General features: G+C 36.8%; 1 protein-coding gene across 9 annotated transcripts in view; it reads left to right on the top strand.

Moving 5' to 3' along the window:
- The window catches only part of USH2A (usherin), a 379,342-nt gene that overhangs the window by 262,995 nt on the left and 95,408 nt on the right, over window positions 1-20,939 (top strand). For all 9 annotated transcript variants that reach the window (XR_007903998.1, XR_007903997.1, XM_051783908.1 and 6 more), the window contains 6 exons: window positions 2,289-2,411; window positions 4,689-4,852; window positions 6,938-7,147; window positions 8,506-8,708; window positions 10,510-10,622; window positions 17,156-17,354. Coding sequence is in view for 7 of the 9 variants with exons in the window: in XM_051783908.1 (XP_051639868.1) it covers window positions 2,289-2,411; window positions 4,689-4,852; window positions 6,938-7,147; window positions 8,506-8,708; window positions 10,510-10,622; window positions 17,156-17,354 (1,012 nt within the window). In the remaining 2 variants the exon portion in view is untranslated. The remainder of the gene's footprint in view (window positions 1-2,288; window positions 2,412-4,688; window positions 4,853-6,937; window positions 7,148-8,505; window positions 8,709-10,509; window positions 10,623-17,155; window positions 17,355-20,939) is intronic.

The following is a 20,939-nucleotide window of genomic DNA, read 5'->3' as shown; positions in this document are numbered from 1 at the left end:
TATGTTATTACAGCACAGTAGCTTGACTTTTTCTTCAGGCTTAATTAGAGCACACTACAACTGAATGAAACGATGATTGTTCTACAGTAAAATTTGAAGTTTCAGAAAAGCGGTCCCTGTTATTCCGGGGTTAACAACATGACCATTTTACCATAGATTATTGAAGTAAATCAGCACGACCTACATCTGCAGATTTCATTTCTTTCATGGTGTGCCATGCTGCCCTCAACAAGAACAACCACTGAAGCAGCTGCTCTGTACAGCATGATGGAACAAGAAGTCTGCAGCAAGCAGAGTAGCAGCAGCAGCTGCCAGTGGGGGTGATTTACACATGATCAGCACTCAGCATTCAAAAAGATTTGATGTTTTTCATGACTCTTCTATGAAATATACTGGACAGAATATGCCAGGATTGTTTCCTATAAAACTGTAACGATCTGTCTTTGGACTGACACTAATGAACCACTCATGTGAGAGTTCTTCTTATAAAGTCATCTGATTTTTTTTGACAGAGTTTGAGTTTCATTAGTTTTTACTGTTTAATTTCTAAAGTTATAATCCCAATTTCTGCAATGATTTGGTTTGGCATCACTAAGTGGCACAATGCTTGCTTGTAGCTGTTGAGGATTATTCCCTAAATTCAAGGCTGAAAGTTGTTGGAAGTTGTGCACGTACATCCTACCTGCCATGGAGCACAGGAAGCCTCAGATCTCTTGTAAAACTGCATCTCAGTTGATTTCTGGTTTTGAAGGAATACAAGATCACTGTATACAGTACCTGTTAAATACCTCTTAATTCACGGTTTCAAATCTGGAATGGTGTTGTCCAACATTTCCTCTCCAAACTGGAGATGATCTTAACATTAAAAAGTGTCAAATTACACATGAAGCCATTGATCGGCATGATCATTGCAGCAGAGTGCTGACCCACACCAATGTATTCTGCAGAATACTTAAACAGGGAAACATTTTCACAAATACACACTTGAAATGACAGCCTTTAAGATCTGCCTGAGTATCTACATACTTTTGTCTAGAATTTAACAGTAGCAGCTTTCCAAAATGGGGGGCGGGGACAGGATGAAGCACAGCAGCTCAGCGCTTCAGAGAATCAAGTTGTGTATTTAAGTGAATATATGCATATGACCCTAATTTACTGGGCATGAGTGGAAACACTGTTGTAACAATAGTTTGATTAAAACTGCAACTCACCATTGAAAGCAAATCCAGACTGGTTCTATAGCTGGTAGGAAAGGTACAAACATGTAACGCCTTACAAATAAAACACCACTATCAAATGGAACAAAAAAAATTAAAATGTCCTGTGAAATGCAATAAGGAATAATAATCTTAAAGATTTTTAACAAATATATCTAATTTTGTTTCCTTTAGAGTATAGTTTCCTTTGTAATCTGCTAGAATGATTAGGAAATGCAAACTATAATACTCTCTATCCCCTTTAGTTTGTGTAGACATTAAATGGTTTAATTTTTGTCAAATTCCATGAAGGTTTTGTGTAAAAGATGATGAAAAAGTGTGTGATGCAGCCTTGGTGAAAAGTGTCTTTTCCAAATCAGGCAGTCTCATGGCTGACCTGATGAAAGATGGGCTTTGGCTGACCTGCTGTTTGGAACAGAGACAGGAATAGAGGTTCAGATAACAATTAAAACCAGGATGAAATAGTCTGGTCTTTCAGGGTACTTTCTCGCACCATGAATGTCTACCCAAATACAAAGGTGCCTTGCTAAGGCCTATAGATGGATCAAAATGAGTTAACTCATTCTGTGCCTGTTTTTACCCATAATTTGCACTGTGGTTATTTGCAAAAGCACATTAAGTACAAAGGCACACTTAAGTTGCTACTAGTAGTAAAATAGTAATTGCAATGCTATATGTTGCAGTACATCTGCAAGAAAGATACCTTATCATTTCATATTCTGGAATAACCTGTGAATATCATGCAAATCTGCATAAGATACTGTTATGGGGCTGTTTGGACTTGATCTTCATAACATTTCCACAAAGATTAAAGTCTGTAAATCATTAAATAAACTAATATTTTTCAAATGGAAGTGCTTCATTTTCCATTTTCAAAGTAGGGTTTGGTTTTTTTTTAAGTAATTGAATGTTTTAAATCATGAAACATTAACAAGAATGTTTATCTCAGAAAGTTTACAGCTGTAAAAACAAAATAATGTGTGGCTTTAAAAAAACTGGTTGATTTTTTTTTTTTTTGTGTAATAACATTAGTTGAGATAATCCTGGTGTTCTGCTTGTCTTTTGTGTTAGATATGAGCTCCTGAGACGTAAAATCCAGCAACCACTTGCATCAAATCCCCCTGAAGATTTAAATCTGTGGCACAATATTTACTCAGGAACTCAGTGGTTTTATGAAGATAAGGGTCTTAGCAGGTGAGATTACAAAAACTATAAAAACAAATGCTGGCATTTTGTATAGTGTATGTTTAATAGTTCAAAGTATTTCTAGTGTCTTTATGTAGTGAACATATTAATTATGTAATGAAATATTTTTTGCCATCATCTTTGGTATTAATCATTCTAATATGCAGGGATTTATTCTTAGTCTGTCATTCTTGACTCATATATTGCTTTGCTCTGAAAAACAAATGAAAATAAAAATCTTGTGAAATTTTAGCATTGATATGCTCATGCAATCAAACCATTTAAATTTATGTGTACATGTACTCTAAATTTGTGTGTTGGCAAAGTCAGAGCACAGGCAGAATGGATGTTCAAGAATTCCTAGATGGGAGACATTTGCGACTTGGTTTCAGCAATGTTTCTTTTTTTACCCGGTTTTGTTGTGTTAACTTCACCACAGTTAAATGCAGAGTGTCGAGAGTGGAGAAATTGAGTGAATGTTCTGTTCCTCAGTATGTAGCAGTGCTTATTGTGTAGTGTAGAGCAAGACATTTTCTCTTGACCAAACTTAGTTTCTGCATCTTGAAGTCAAGGCTGCTGTTCTTTAAGGCAAACAAACAAACACATCAAGAAATTGTAATGGAAGATTAAACATGAATTATTGGGTTTCTAGTGGGTGAAGTCTTGGGAAAACCCTCATGGATGCTTTCAGGATGAGTGTTCTCTGTGCTTGTGTGCTGGTGTGCTTTAAGAGCTGTATATCTTTGGCCCTCAAATATCTGAACTTGCCTCTTACTTCTGTAAAAACTGTGTGAGTGTCCCTCCTGAGCACAACGTGAACCAGGAGAATGTGACCTCTGCTCCTGCCATTGTATAGACTGAACCAAGCCACAGGCTACTGCCTCTGGCTTGTCATTGCCTACTTGCTGAAAGTCACTTCTCATTTCCATCTGTTGCAATAACTGATCATGGAGCTGTTCTTGTATCAATCCTGCCAAAGTGTCCATTTCTTTCATTCAACCATGTTTGAAATTCCACATAGAGTTTCCTTTGGTTTTAGTTTGGCTCATTTCAGTGGCATAGACAGTTATGTTACCAGTTCAGAGGGGGCAATACATTCTGACAGGGTCCAAGTGACCAGTCATTAGGCACAGTGATGTGTTGGGTTGAATGAGCTATGGCCAGAAAAGTGTGCCTAGCCCTTGGACACACCTGAACACTTCTTCTGGGGAGGGTTGTGCAACCTGCAGCTATATTTTTGCAGTCATTTTTTTATTGTATGTGTGCTACAGTGTCCAAGAAAATAATACACTTGCAAAGAGAGAAATAAGATGTGTTATGTATATTGTCACTGTTCCTCAATGCTTATAGTTACAGGTGGAGCTAGTGAGTTCCCATTAATTTGCTTTCTTCTCGTGGGAGTATTAAAGCTCAGCTCTTTTGAAAATTGGGGTGTTTAGTAAAGTGTCTAAAAAAAAGTAAATATTAAAAAGTAAAATGAATTAAATATACACTGTGAGTGACTTTTTGTACTAAAACCTCTAAATATTAGGCATTAACTCTATGTTCCTTTATTGTATTTGTAGACATTTATCCCAACGTGTTGCAGCTTCAGTGAAAATGTGAAGATGATCCTGAGTTTCAGTTCTTGTGTGGTTTTGTGTGAGGCTTTTTATGAGGAAATTAAATTTGAGAGTATGAAATCCCACTTAAAATACATTAATATGCCTTTGATATAATGATGAAGTGCCAGTCACTTACTTGGTTTACTAAATACACATGTAGGATTTCATAAATCTATGTAAGTGGAATATACACAGTTCTGAAGAAATTACGTTATTAAATGAGTTTGAACTCCTAGGAGCTTTTTTTGGATGCTTTTGTAGTAGAAGAGTCCTGACTGTGTGGAGAATCTCTTTTACAAATGAGACTCTACAAGTTAAAAATCAATGGGTTTCCCAAAAGAGAAAAAAAGCCTCATTTGATTAAATTCTGATCCAAATTTTGGCAGGTTGCCACTGCTGTAATTACATATTGAATTGAGCTATAATCTCTCAACACCTCAGAAGCTACAACTATGAAGAAGTGAAATAATGTGTTTTATTTTCGTTACCATGTTAATCGTGCTGACTTATTTGCAAAAAATAGATGCCTCTAATAAAGTCTTCATTGGTGCACATCATGCGGCTGAATTTTTTTACAGGAGGAGAACTAACCACAAAACTTTGGCACAGACAGAAGGTTTACAGCAAATATTTTCTATGCCTGCATTTTTCATTCCATTTCATTATTTTTAAAATGTCTTAGGTACACAACATACGAGTACAAGCTCATAGTGCACAACGAGGTAGGATATACACCAAGTGAAGAAGTGGTAGCTACTACATTAGCAGGATTACCAGAGAAAGGAAGTGTCCTCGTTGCACGTGCTGTTAATCATACTGCTGTAGAAGTCGAATGGTCAAAACCAAGTAAGTGTGTTTACTATTTATTCCAGTAACTAGATGGTAACCTGCCGTCACTTACATTGGTCTGCCTTGCTCTCACAGGAAACACAGTCCTTGTCTTGATTTATAATATTCCTAAATGTCCTTGAAAAGAGAGGAAAGAAATAGGGGGGGGGAAAGTGCACATTTTGCTGTTTCTCAGTCTTGTTCATATTTATTATATGCTCTTTCTGTGGAACGAGAATAGTGAAAGTGAAGAAATAGTTAATGCAAACTCATGAGACATCTATAAAGCAGTACTACACAAAAATCCTGTAGTCTTTGTGGTCTATTTCATCTCTTTGTATAAAAATTTACATATACATTCCTTCACGATGTGAGGATCCCCTTTGTCTTTCTTTTTGCTCTGCTTCTTAAAATGAATTTAGCCAATTTCTCTAGTTGGTTTGCTAATACAGCGGTGGGGAATTTCTTCATGACTTACATGCAAATGATTTTGTGAGGACTGGGTGCTGAATTGCAACAAATGTAGTCTCTTTATTTTATAATTGCATGCCTGAAGTAAGCAATGCTTATAAAAACTGACAAATGTAATAGATCTGAAGCAGCTCACTGAAGTTTCATTACCTTAGTAATCTAAACCCCTGACCTTCTAGATGTAGGTAATGCAATCTGGTTTTATTTTCATTCATACCTTAGAAATTTCCTCCATATATGTTTGTAAATGCAGAAGTTTAACACCAAGACAAGGCCATTCACTATTTGAAAACCTTATCATGTTTTATGACTTCTTATGTTGCAATAAGCATATAAACTATCTGTATATCCATGTTTCATTTTTTTCATAATATTAGTTTTCAAATTATTTTTATGTTTTCTTTGGGAACTTGGGAGCCCTTAGCATAAGTTACCCTGCTATCTTTCTTTTCCCTACTGGAGATTTTTAACTTCTAAGGATTTAAAACTTGTAGCTGTACCACTTAAAAATAGCATGTCATTCTTGATTAAGAATTTCAATGACAAACCCATGTATTATTGAATCTGTAAATATGCTTTTGGCTTTTATCATTGCTGTTTCCCAGTGAGCTGAGTCCTGTTCAGCGGTACAGTGTGTCATCTAAAGCAATATGTGTTAGTGCTTAAAGTTTTTGTCATAATTATTCTTTTCATCTCGGTGCTTACTGGAAAAGCAGTTGCATTTGATCAGATCTGAACTTAAACTGTTTGACAAACGACAGATAAGGTAACAGATGACATCTCAGTTGCTAAAATGGAGAAGACTTGCCTGTATTCGTTGCTTATCCATCAGCTCAGATCAGTGAATATCCTTCCCTGTGCAGCCAGAAAATTACATTGTTTTTTATTTCCTTTCTCTGAGGAAGTTAGTGCTGGGTAAAACACATTTTAGGAAGAAATGTGAGAATTTGTTTTTTTCCCCTGAATATATAATGCTTCTGAGTGTATTACAGCTTTACATGTAGATGATATGACCATGTTTATTCTAAAATAATAACACAGCTTTTCATTTTCATTAAGGCCAAAAGGCAATCTATGTAAAGTTGAATATCACTAGAATTTAAGGCATAGGCACTGGTCCTTTATTCATGGCTCAAGAATTATCACAGGAGCGGGGTGGGGTGGGGGAATGTTGTTTGAAGAGAAGGGGCAAAAAGGAAAAGATCCTTGAGGTTTCCATCTTACACGAGTTCCATGGAGCCATCTGATTTGCTCTCTTCCTTTGATCTGGGTGAAAGGCATCCTTTTGCAATAACAAACTGCAGGGCCTGCACACCACTGCTTGCATTGGGTTTCACCTATTAATTTGTTTAGTTCACATATTCCATTGTCATCATGGGGATGCCTAGAGAAGGAAAGCTTTCTGTAGTGTTGGATACGATGATGGACTGTTAACAACTTTGACAAATTAGGAAGAGCAGTTTGCATCACTGCTTACAAGGGTGAAACCAAAGGCACTTGATGGAAGCTTTCCTTTTTTTTACATTAAAGGGTCTGCATAAAATTTGTTTTACTCTTCACAATAGATGTTGATAAGAAACTTGCTGACTGTTTCCCGGTTGATGTTCCAATGTTTTTCCTTTCTTTTCCTAGCACTACAGGATTTGCAAGGAGATGTTGTGTATTATACCCTCTTCTTGAATTCTACTGATGAGAGAAGATCTCTAAGGATCCAGGCTGATGTAAACTCTATAATCATAGGTGATTTGCAGCCCAACACAGAGTATCAGATATTTTCTCAAGTTTTTAATGGAGTCCACAGCATCAACAGTGAAGTTGTGCATGTGACTACCTCAGATGGAGGTTGGTTAGCAGTGACTGCAGCTTGGCTTAAAATCCGAGAATGAAGTTGATTGATTTTTGTTAGGGTTGAGATCAGTCATCCTTCCATTATAAAATTTCCGGTATAAAGGGAAAAAGGTCTAAAACGCTAAAATGCTTAAGTGCTGGTTGTCATCATGTGGTAGATCAATAAATGGTCCCGCTGAGACAGAAGGAAAAGCTCTAATAGCAGATATTAACCCAGTTTGTTCTCATTTCTCCTGCATATTCCTATATGTGTGCACTAAGTTTGGAACTGAGTTCATATCAATAAATGGTGGAATTTAGAAACAATTAATGGGTTTTTTAAAAGATTTGCTCTGTGAAGCAATATGATTTTGACGTGGCAGTCATGCACAGAGCCTTTCCTGAGTCACTAGAAACTCTAGGTATAAGTTCAGCCTCTAAGAAAATTCTTCGAGTCATTTCTGTGCCAGTGGGCAAGTACAGGGCTAGGGGTAGAGGTTGAGGATAAAATAATAATAAAAAAATTGTGCATCTGAAATGTGTTTAGAATGGTCTTTCTAATCTTTTTGCTTTATAAAGTCTCATTATAAACATTATAATATCATTACCTCAGAAGCAAGTGTTCCAGGTCATTAGCAAAGCACTTTAAGGGAGGATTCCATTTCCTTTCTCATGCCAAAGGTCAACACCTTTTGTTTATAAAATAGAATTGATCATAAGGGCAATTTTTCAACTGGTAAAGATGGGTTCTTATGATAAAAATAGGTCTTTGCATGGTTATTTCTGACATGCTTAGATAATTATGTAATTTAACGCTGAGGAAGGTGTTGGTTTTTTTCTTTTTTTTTTTTTTAAATAAGTGTTAGACTTCATCATTACCTATAGTAATCAACATTCTAAACCATTTACATAATGATAATATTGCATATTGCTTCATATTGCTTCAGCTATAAGGCTGATAATGTCACGTTCCACCAGACATAAGGTATTTTGGTCTCAGGTTTTTATTTAAAATTCTCTATTTTTCTCTCTCTTTTTTTGGAAGAATTGGAATTGTGGAGACATAAAAATAATATTTGCATGTTGGCAGTGCAGATGGGTGAATAATTTATCATCATATCTTACTGGCCACATACTACTGATGATTGACACTATGCTGCTGGTATAAAGCATTTTACCATTAGCTCTCATGATTTCTAACTGAGAGTATAATAAGCCAATTTACAGAAGACTACAGACTGTGATAACTTCATCAGAGGAAAGCAGATAAGCAGTGAACCCTTTGCTAAACCTAAATACTAATCTGCATTTGGTTAAACAAGTGCTTTTGCAGAGACAGCTGGAGTTTATTCAGTTTCTTCCTTTATTTCTAGAGCCTGAGGGCATGTTCCCTCCAGAGGTTGTCATCATCAACAGTACAGCTGTACGTGTCATCTGGACATCGCCTTCAAACCCGAATGGTGTTGTCACAGGGTACTCTGTCTATGTAAATAATAAGCAGTACAAGACTGGAATGAACGAGCCTGGATCCTTTCTTTTAGCAGATTTGTCTCCATTCACCGTGTATGATATACAGGTTAGAATATATTTTTCTGGGTTGTGTAATACACTTTAATTTTACTTAAAGTATTTGGATTTCCAAGCAAAATATCGTTTCATGAATTTCTTTACATACGTGGACATATGTTTGCACTGATCTTTGTATGCATATACATGCAAGGTATAAATTTATTTTCAGCATATTTTGGTCTGTGTAGACTTTTCATAACACAAATTTCCATTATCTCTTTTTCAAATCACCAAAACTCCATTTACTTTCCCCTAAATGCTCTGAGCTTAAACATTAGCAAAGCCCCAAAATATATTGCAAAGAGGTAAAGATTCTACTCCTACTCTTTAAAAGAAAATTGCAATTGTTTTAGAAACATCAGGCATGCATAATATATCTGTGCAGTGAAATAATGATATTGCATTTGACATCCTTGTATCATTTTTTTCTTTATCCTTCTGAGGAGGAATCAGAGCTGATCTCTAAAATCATCATAGTACTTTTTATGCTGATAATTTTACGTGGCTTTTCCCTTTCTCTATCTTTGCCTCTTTAGGCATACATCTACTGAAAAGCAAAATACTGTGTGCAGAAACATAATAAAAAAGAAGAAATAATATCTTTCTATCCTGAAGTTCAATTAATATGTTCAAGAAATGCAGTTTGACTCTTAATTGTAACTATTCCTGTCTATTTCATTAAAGTTTGGTTTGCATTATTATATACGAGACGAACTTAGTAGTACCATGTATACTTCATTCTGAAAATTTACATCCAGTTACTACATGCCATAAATAAACATCACAGGCAGGCATACCGTAACAGATTTCCATGTTCCAGCCCCTCTGAAGCAGCAAACCTCCACCCATGAATACACATATGACTTTCTGAATGCCACTTGGAAACACATTTGTCTTTCCTCAATAACAATGCAAATTCAGTGTACTGCCTCACTTATAGACCCTCTATATTAATTCACCATGACCACCTTCTGTTGCTGGAGATGTTAATTATTCTTCTCTTCTGCTTTTCTAGTATTTATACTGGATTTATATTTGCATCAGTGTGATAGGTAAAGCCAAAATAAGATGCCTTTATTTTCTTTTTGCTATGATTCTTTTTTTTTCTTTTTCTGAAAACAATATTATCTGGGATTCATGTGCATCTCACTGGCAATCTTACCATTTTATCTTTCATTTTCATGCTTTTTTATTTTGAGTAACTTCCCTGTTGACAATACAGAAACAGTGCTACAATCCTTCACTACCTATTTCACCTTGCCTTTGCTTAGTTTAATCTCAAGAACTGGAGTAATAAGTTTGTACTTCTGTGGCATTTTTTCCTAACAAATTTTATGATTCCTATTTAAATTTTTCAGTTTTCATTTCCAGAATAGGCATGAAGGAATAGAAAATATTAAGGAAAAATTATCCTTATTTTTATGTCAGGATATATGGTAGGAGTAGAAAACTTACAGAAGACTCCAAATCAAGATACATTTTTTTTCAGTGTTGTGTAACAGGGTCTACATATACATGCAGAAAAACAAATTCACTGCAACTCTGTTGGTGATAATTTAATAGAAAACAACAATTAGTGCCAGAGGGCTGCATATACCCTTCTTTTGAAAATGGTATGGGAAAATGTGATACAATGCAGTATATCTCTGGTAGATATACTTATCTCAAAGCTGCAGTATTTTCCTGGCTTTATGGAATCTGTTAAATAAAAAAGAATTATATCTTGGGTGAAGAGAAAGTCTAAACAAGTAGCGGAGCTGAAAAGTTTCTGCAGCTGAGTATATGAAACTCATGTTCTTCTTCATCAGATTGAAGCCTGCACGGTGTATGCCTGTGTGAGAAGCAATGGGACCCAGATTACAACTGTGGAAGATGAGCCAAAGCAGCTGTCAGCACCCATTATTCACGTAATTGGCTCAAGGTACTATGCTATAGATGGCTTTTATATATCAAGGAGATTTGTAGCTGGAATGGGGACCAAAATGTAAAGTTGTCTTTTCAAAATTCTAAAAGGTGCATAAAAGAATTCAGTATACACTTAGAAAGCATTTTTACTGGGTGTTATTTTTGGTCTTGAAGTTTTTTTGCCAAAAGATCAATTGAAGTAGTCTCACCCTTGGTTGGTTGTACATACCCATTTGGGTATCGCTGTGCTGTGATAATAAATAAGAAATAGTTAAGAGAAGAAGCGTAGCGGAATGAAAATTATCACATTTTGCTGTCAGTTAAGAAGAGGAAGATTAATGCTCAGGGAGCAATGTGATGCTGATAATGGAAACTTAGAATAATTCTGGGTAAAAATAAGTCACCTATCACAGCAGTAAGAATTAGTAAGCTATCTTAAAAGGCATGCATATCTATGTCTCCTTGAACCACTGTTTGCAATCTGCCTGTCCACTACATCCACAGGCATGGGCAAACTTCTTAATTGTAAAAGGGAGCATCAAATTTGCAGTCCTTAGAAGTAGCCACATTGTAACTTATACAGTGATTCTTTGGGAGTTAATATCTTCCAAAGACAAACTACAGTTGGTAACAATTTTTCAGAGTTGCACCAGCAATAAAGTAGTTAACCTTCTGTGTTTATGTTATTGTTCCTGTGATTTTCCACTTCTAAAAATAACAAAAATCTAGCATCTGAGCCTTCAGAAATGGCCAGCAGAATGGACTTGCTTCTTCAGTCTCTTGAGGACTTTGGTTTGCTGTTTATAATTTCTACATTTTACTTGAATACAGGATTTATCTCTGTATAAGGGTGAAATTAAGCTTGCTATTTTTCTGTAACACGTACAGATATAGTCAAAGCTTGTTTGATGATAAGAACTCAGTTCAGGATCTCATCTTTTGCCCTTGGCTTTAACTTATGTATGCCTTTGTCTGTATTGTCTGTACTGCAAACACTTATGCATGTTTCTGCTATTATATATAGACTAAATATGTCATAACACATGAATGCAAAAGGATCAAAAATGCCTTCCTACTTTATAATCTGCTCAGCCAGAAACACACTCTGTTTCTACACTGCCTTTTCCTACATGTCATATTATCATCAGCTGTTCTTATATCCCAAAAGAATACTAACTACTGATCGATTGCCCGGACATGTCTGGCCGTGGCCTACATGTGCCCCGGGTAGTTCATTTATTTGCCACGGTGGATTTGCTAGAGTGGAATTTAATCAATAGCTAATTCATTAATTCTGGTCCTCGAGTATGTAGGGATTGTGCAGTATAAAAATGACTGGCTGGATTCAGCTTTGATTGAAATATGACAAACACCACAGCTGACAGCTTCGGCAGGTGCTGGACTGAATATGAATTTTGCTTATTTATCCTCCCTAAAAGAAAAAGCTTGCTCAAAAAAAAACCACTTTGTGTGGACAAGAGGACATTTTAATATATATCTGTCATCAGAGAGAGAAAAAAGGCATTTCTAGAGTATAGGCTCATGGGATACCTGAGATGTAATACAGCCTGTGCAGTTTATTGTCTTTAATTGGAATCATGGCGTTTTTCCCTCTTCTGAATCAGTTTAGGGGGCTGTATTATTGATGAGAATGCTGTAGGATAATGTCTTTGTAGCATTCACAAATAATTGTTTTAAAATTCGCCTCAAGGTGCTACATGACAGAAATTATAATTTCACTCACCAACTTAGAAGTCCTTCTGATAGCAGCTCCATCCACACAGTTCTAATGAAGGTTGTACCGCCAGAGCCATTATAAATACCTTACTTTTCTACCCCTTGCAGTTAATAACTCAGCTTCAGGCTGAAACTTGGCACAAAAGGTCGCAGTCCTGAAATAATTATTTTATAATGCCAAACTTCAAATAGAAAACAGTACGGGACCCAATCCTGAACTTCTGAGTCAGGTTCTGATTTGTTATGTTTCTTGCCTGCATTTAGGGTTTTTGTGGGGGGGAGGTGGAATGGTTGCACCGGCCGTGTTTAGGTAGAAACGATTGCTATTGAAATCAAGTTTTTGGTTTTGTTTTTATTTTATTATTTTTTTTTTAATTAGGGCCTCAGGATCTGACTCCATAGAGGAGTATTGTATTTTGTTGCATAGTTTAGAAAGTTCTCTGAGTACTGCATGCATGCGGACGCTGACTGAAAGTTTGTGTAATGGATTAAATTCTCATGGTGTGTAGGAAAGTAATTCATTCCCCTTTAAAATACTTCTTTTCTTTTTCTTTATCCTTGCTATACAGCAATTCTGTTCAGTGCTTAATTCAAAGGTTGATGGCTCAGAAGACAACATGTGGCCTAATCTAGGGAATCTAGGGAAAATCCTTCATGTCTTCATGAAGAGAGGGCCCTTTAAAAGCACCCTTAGGGGAACCAGAAACCTTGGTCAGAGAGTAAAGAACAGCTCAAAGAAGATAAGGCCATGGGGGAAAAACTAGGTGGATTCTTTGGTTTGATTTTCAGTATCATGGGACTTCAGAAGTTTTCTGTGTCAGTTGCTGTTTGTGAATGAGCTGGAGGAATTATTTCAAATCAACATGTTAGTGAGAAGGATTTTAGAAAAAATAGATGAACTGTAGCAACAAATTATTGGGATATTTGGGTATTTGCTCACGAGTTCTAAAGGAGATCAAATATGAAAGTGTCAAACTGCTGTGCTGTGTTAAATATCCTTTAAATTGGTCTTGGTACTAGAAAAATGGAAGATAAGGCAATGTAGTGTAGATTTCTCCAAGGGGATATGGGGAACTAAAGACCAGTAAATCTGATTTTCCCATACTGGGGAAATGGAAGGAAAGTAAAAAAAAGTCAGGCTATGTGATTAAATGTGAAACACTGGGGAAGGCTGTTGTGGAGTCATATCCTCTCGACATATGACAAGCAAAACACAAAGATTTCTTACATATGCTTAGTTTCATAACACTTTCCCTACAGTGTTCAAGACAGTGTTCCTGTGGAGGACACTTGATCACTCTCCCTGCTTTAGTAATGGGAAAAACAAAGCGCTGAAAGATTTCTCTAAGAAGTTTGTAGCAACAACAGAAGTGTGATGCCATTTATCAGGCTGTCTGTACTGTGTCATACTGCCTCTCTAATTATGTCAACCCTGCAGTCCACAATACAGCCGGTAGTTAACTCCTGTGCAATAATGCTGGAGCAGTTGCTCAGTATGTGTGATCTCCTGATGAGGGAAGTATTTTATCCACTAGTCATTAATAATAGCAGTGTTCCCTATCTTAAGACTGTCAGGTGAATCGTGTGATTTTTTTTTTTTTTTTGTTCTAGCTCCTAAAAGTAAAGCCATTGAATCATAGATTTTTAAACTTAACCGTTGTATGTGATGAGACTAACAGAACATTCATTATCAGGATTCAGAAGTGAGACCTGGATATATTTTTAATCTTCATGGTTAAACCTTTATTACTGTGTTGAGGAGTTCTTTTATGGGCACTTGAAGCTGGTGATACATGAAGCAGGCAAAAACAGAATTTTCCTTCCAAAGTCTGTTTTGCCAAAATGCATCTGATGTGATATAAAAAACCTCCAAAATACTGTTATTTTTCATGGATTTTTTTAAAAAATAATATTTCTACCTAGAAATGTCAAAAATAATTGACTTCACATGCTTGGGCCAAATGATTTCAGTTTGCTGTCTTTCACCAAAAGCAAATACACCCCTGTGGATCAGTTTGAAATTGTTCTTAATCTCATGAAACTGCTGCAGTGCCTCATGGACCCTGTAGTCTGAAGCAGGTTGTTTCTTAGAACCTGGTTAGGCTACCTTGTCTGCTTCAGTATTTTCATCACATTGCCAGCAGTCATAGAAGGGACTCATCCAGCACTGGAACTATCATAAATGGCAGACACTTAAAGTGTTCTCTGGGCAGACAAGGGTTATGCTCTGCATGTGAGGTGTTGTACATTCGTCTAAGCCTATTTGTGAGTCTGCTTCTGTAGGTCAGGCTGTGGACACTTCTCAGCATAGTCACAACTCCGGTTTATCTCACAGGGAGTGATTGGGAGATGGACAGAAGGAGAGGGTGGGCAGGCTCTGTCCCCACGTTTCTGCAGCTTCTGTATCAAATGCACCATACATGATACAACTGGCTGCACACTAAAGTGCCCATCGTGTCCCATCAAATCTGCACCTGCTCATGAAGGTCTTTCAGCTCAGCCTGGGGTATTTCTTCAGATGGGGGGTGTCAAAAAGCTGCTGCAGTTCCATGAAAATCCTGCTGTTCTTTTTTAAACCAAGCTATGCACTGTTCTTCCTGCATTGCCACAATTTGCCATGGGTGGCAAACATCGGAAGGTGTAGACATACCTGAAACATCCATAAAATTGTGAAGGAGTCTGCTATTGGAAGGTCATACATTCATTGGCACTGATCAGTGAACTCCCATGCCACACAATTTTCTTGTGCAGCTGCAGTTTTACACAATATCTGGCTATTTCCACCCCAAATGTGTATCTATCAATTGAATAATAATAAAGTGATTGCTTGTTAAAGGAAAGAAGTACATGCTGAGCTCAGCAGAAAAGGCAAAATGTTCAAATCATTGCATTAATTATGAGGCCTAATTTGAAATTACATTAGAGAAAAATACGACTTGAAAAACTGCAGAAACCTGGCACAATACTTTGAAAATATACCCTTGAGGATCTGAATGAAACTTGCAGAAAGCAACTAATTCAAAAATATGGCTGGGTATGCTTTCTTTGCTCCTGTGATCTATCCTGTGCAAAGACCAGTAGAGAGTTTCAATGGCATTTATAAAGGTTCAAGTACTACCCTCCTTTTCTTTTTTTTCTTAATCTTCTTTTTTTTCCCTGAAGTTTGAACAATATGTTATCCTGCTTTTACATTTTTAAGTTAGGTCTTCTAATGTTATTTAAATGTGGATGAGTGCATTTGTGCAAGTATGTGTTCATGTATATGTGGTAGAATATCATGGCTAGGCTTCGCGAAGAGAATACAAAACAGCGATGGATGAAATATGGAATTAAATCTATGGTTCAGATGAGGACCATGGAATGATAATGGTGACTCTACAAGTCACCTATGAATTTATTCCCTCATAGGTGACATCAATTTCTGTTCTGCAAAGGCTTATTGCTGTGTGTATTCCTCTGTTTATACCTCAAGGAAGTGAAATAATAGTTCATTTATTTTTATTCTGTTAAGATGTCAAAGTTTATCTCAGCAGCTGCTGTTTCACTGAAGCATTTTCACTTTAAATTAATGCTAATTTCTGATGTCACTGGCATTGACAGTGGCTGTGTAATTGGGACATGGAGATTAAAAAGAGGTACTCGGAGCCTAAGTATTTACTATGCAGTATTGTCAGTCCTCCTCTTGATCTACATGTAGCATTGGGATTGCTTTCTTTCCACCCAAAGAGAGTCACAGTGAAAGAAATTTGTGTCTTGTGCAACACTCCATGGTGATCCTACAAAAAACGAAGTGTTCATGTGAAATATCAATGTAAAATTTGTATTGTTTTTTCAAATGTCCCTTTTCATTTTTTTAAATGTTATTCATTTTAATACTAAGTGAGATTTTGGAGCAAATATCTACGCATTTTTAGTAGTGACAGGCATGCTACAGTTTAACATGATTTGATGATGTCCCTTAACATATTTTCTTCCTTAAACTGATGATGGTGTGATATCAAATCTGAAATTGATAACAGGATTTTGTTTTACAGACAATCTTTTTGGGCTGCTGCAGTCCTGCTTTTGCACTCAGAAGCCTTGAGTCTTAGTTGTGATAAACACTTCCATTTTTTACTTCTAATTTTATGTCAATGAAAATATTTAAATGCAGAAGGAAAATAGTGCTTACTGATGCTGTAATGAGTTATTTTTTTAATTCCATGCTAAAGAATACATCTTAAAGAAACATACATTTTATTTGGAAGCAGGGAAAAGACAAGATGAATACAAACCTATTCTCAATGGTAACTGAGCACAGTGTGAGTAAGCTGCAGTGGCAACAGCACAGAAGGAAAGGGGGGGTCTTTTGCCCCCCCCACTGCCCACACTGTAGCAGGCTTCTGTCTGAGAATGGAACAGTCACACCAGCCCCGTTCATGTACACCTTTGCTATTGCACCAGGAAAGGCATACTGCATCCTTTCTCCAACCACTGAAATGAAATTAGTAAAATATTAGAAAGTTTGTTGTGCATAAGTTTCCAGAAATAGGAATGAGATATCTTTTAAATAGCAACTTTTAAGAATTTTGATTGCATGTGTATTCATGGAGTATTAGCACATATTGACACTTATTAAAAACTTTTACAACTACGGTTATTAAAGTATCTGTGAAATTCATTATCCAGAAGAACATTTTGACACTTTAAAGTGTTTCACTCCATGTGAACTAGTGTAAGGTAGAACTACTATATGCTAATCATTTAATGTAAGTAACTCTAGAGGCATAACTACTTCCAAAAATTTAACAGATGTTGATTTTCTTATTGTAGGTCTCTTCAAATCAACTGGGCATCACCAGGACAGCCAAATGGCATTATCCTGGGGTATGAACTTTTACGTAAAGCATGGCAGAAGTGTACCCCATCAAAGACTCCAAGGAGCAGCAGAAGTAATATAATGTGCATCTCATTAGAATGTAAAAAGCATGAAAATATCTGTGGAGAAGTGTGTTATCATCCAGAGTCGAAGGTAAATGTATATTCTTAAGTTACCTATGTAATGAAAAATAATACTTTTAGGAATAGGTGTGTAAACGAAACCTCTTTAGTTATCAGAGGAAAGGAAGTGGAGGATTCCGCTTCTTTTGATGTTTTGAAATCAAGGCTCTGATACATATCTTGAAACTTTTTAAAGTCAAATATGGATGTTTGAGCTCTGGATGGGGATAACTGTGTGTGTGTCAGCTCATGACAAGTGATTCTGTTGTGTTAAGTCTTTGTTGACCTTCTTTCTCCTTTCAGAAGAAATGATGTGTTCATTAGCACTTGGGTTTGGTGCAGTTTTGAAGTGAATCCCCAGACTGTTTTAATTTATTACCTGATTAATGGTAGAAGTCATTTTAATACATGAACTAAATTCCTCGCACAGGAAGCTAACCCAGAACTTGTGTGTCAAAAACCTTCAAATATGTTCCAGCTCTGGATGGGCACTTTATGTTTCCAACCAGTATATGGACCACCTCACTTCACAGGCATGCATCTGAAGTTTCTTCCCTTCAGAAAGCTGTGCTCCATGTGTATAGTGCAGGTGTTCATCCCAAGAATTCAGGCTATGTGTGATCCAAAGTAAATCTCACAAGCCACGTATAATGGAAGTTGGAGGAATGTCACTATCAACCTCTTGAGTCCTGACACAATCCCATGATGACAAATTGCACTGTGGATATATAGAGATCTCTGTATGTATTTTTGCATCCTGTTTGGTACAATTGTCACTGAACTGGGAGGAGCTGTTGACTCCGGTGAAGGCAGAGGCCCTGCAAAGAGACCTCAACAAATTAGAGTGGTGGGCAATCACCAACTGTATGAAGTTTGACAGAGGCAAGTGCTGAATTATGCACCTGGGATGGGGCAACCCTGGATGTATGTACAGACTGGGGAATGCGATGCTGGAAAGCAGAGCTGTGGACAGGGACCTGGGGATCCTGGTTGATGGCAAGTTGAATATGAGTCAGCAGTGACCTGGCAGCCTAAAGGTGTGATCTATTCTCTGGTGACCAGTGATAGGATACAAGAGAATGGCATGAAACTGTCAGGGGAGGTTTAGATTGGATGTTGGAAAAGGTTCTTCATCCTGAGGGTGGTTGGGCCCTGGAACAGCCTCCCCAAAGAAATAGTCACAGCACCAAGCTTGACAGAGTTCAAGGAGCCTTTGGACAACGCTCTCAGGCACATGGTGTGATTTTTGGGATTGTCCCATGCAGGGCCAGGGGTTGGACTCGATGAACTTCGTGGGTTCCTTCCAGCTCAGGATATTCTATGTTTCTACGATTCAATCAGTTTTGCTCAGCTGCACACCACAGATCATACACTGAAAACTACTAGAGGAGATGATGCTTTATCAGCTCAAGTATTCATTCAGATATCTCTGTAGCACATGATGGTAGTTCATATGGCTCCTTTGGCATAAAGTGATTGCATCAGACCACTTAAAGGCCACAGGAAATTTCTAGGTTTATGCAAAATTTGAGAAACACTAACAAAACTATAAAGCTTCTCCCTGTATGAGGAATCATTCCTCATATCCTGCATGGCAAATAGTGGCTATTAACATGAATTGCTGGGCATTTTTTTCCCCACTTAAATTTTTCCTTGGCTAAACGTTTAATGACAAGATTCTCTAGTAGAGAAAATCTATTTTGATTCAGCTACAAGTGCGTAGCTGTTATATGACAATGATGAGCAACTCTGAATGGGATCTATTGTGATTTGTCAGATGCATTTTTAAATTATGGCTATTTTCAGGTTAATCTTCATATGAGTTCCTGTTTAGGAGTAGGATCAATAGCATAGCAGGAGTCTGTAATGGTTTTTATTGACAAATGAGGTAGAAAACTCTTAGTTTGAAAGTAAGATTTAATGTCATGAAATAGTGTCTCTATTTGTCAAAGACATCATCACATGCACTGTGACTAAAGCAAACAATATGTATTCACAAGATTCCCTGTCAGACAAGACAGTAATTAAGGGAGTGAGTTATTTGAGGGGTTCAAATCAAAATATAAATTATTCCAGCCAACACAGCTTTAGCTTTTGAATTCCCTTGAAAGCAATACTATACTAAACATAAGTATTTCTGAAATCTTGGAATGAATTATGGGCAGCCCCTTTTTCTAAAAGGTAAAATTATTTATTTCAGGTTTTTGGCATGGTAGACTTTTAACAGATCTTGGCATGTATATGAATTAAATTTGTATTAAATTAATTTTAGAAGTTTTCTGCTCTGCTGTTATTTTTTCAGCCTTCATACATGTATGGTAACTTTGAGCTTGAAGATTGTTCATTTATTTTTATAGCTTCCTGACTTTCTAATTTTTTCTAATTAATTTTGCAATACTTTGCTCTAATGGTCTCTCTGTATTTTCAGAGACTGTGGTTACAAGTGGGTGCAAGTTGTTAAGTAATGAATATATAATAAAGGACTGGAAAGTCCACGGGAAATGGAAGCACTCATGCATAAAATGACATGGGGGTAATTTTTGTGGGTGAATTGATTAAAATCCCTCTCCCAATGCTTTGTCTGGTTTGCTATATGTATCCACACTAGCCATCCCAAATATCTTTAAGACACACCTACAGAGCTCTTGGTACATCCATGTTCCTTTTAAACTGGAGTCCATGGCAAGGATGGCATAAGACCTTACGTGGCAATCCTCTCTCACACTTTTATAGAATTCAATGTCAGTCTATGCCAGTGATAATGCTGAAGTCTATATGCTAATATTTGTGTTCCTTGGATTTAACAGTCTACTGGACAGAAGTGAAGAAAAGCAACACTGACCAGTGTACACTTGTTCTGAAGAAAGCCTCATGTCACAGTGCCAGCTGCACTTCATAGAACCATATAATGGTTTGGGTTGGAAGGGACCTCAAAGACCATCTAGTTCCAACCCCCCAACCATGGGCAGGGACACCTTGCACTAGATCAGCTGCTCAAAGTCCCATCCAGCCTGGCCTATTAACCATAAATTAATTGTACAGCCAAATGCAAAGAGATACCATTGAGAATTAAATGCTGAGCATTTTAAGTAATGTTCAGATCCTGAATAATAAACAAGTTTTTTGTTCATTTGATGATGGAATCATCAGCAAAAGCTAGCAATTGTATACATATAGCTCCGATAGACAAATAGGTTGTGGAGTTCTCACTTTTGCTCGGGTCAACTATTGCACCTTGAATACAAGACAAAAAATGGATCTAATTTCCCTCTTAAAATTTTATTGAGTTCATGAGTATAAAATGAGAGGAAAACTAGGCTTTTTGTACAAAAATTATTTGGAGATATGTCTTTGGTTATTTATTAATCTTTCCTTATGAATGGATTACATTTAGCATCATCAGCTTGCTATTGTAAGGCACTGCAGAGAAAGAGGGATTAGTTATAATTCAGCTACATAAGAGATTGCCAAAATATAATCCGTTCCATCTAGAGAAACCAAAGTGTTTCAGTAAAAGAAATAGAAGGGTGTATTTTCAGTGTGCAGCTGTGGGATGCAAAGACTCTTTAGCTAACACTGGCTGAGTTGGGTCCAGCTGAGTAACGCAGCTGTATCA

Source organism: Manacus candei, unplaced genomic scaffold, assembly GCF_025592945.1.
Source record: "Manacus candei isolate 608988 ecotype Guabito, Panama unplaced genomic scaffold, ASM2559294v1 h1tg000017l, whole genome shotgun sequence".
NCBI lineage: Eukaryota > Metazoa > Chordata > Aves > Passeriformes > Pipridae > Manacus > Manacus candei.
Note: the sequence above shows the minus strand (reverse complement) of the source record. Positions and strands in the feature narration are given on the sequence as shown.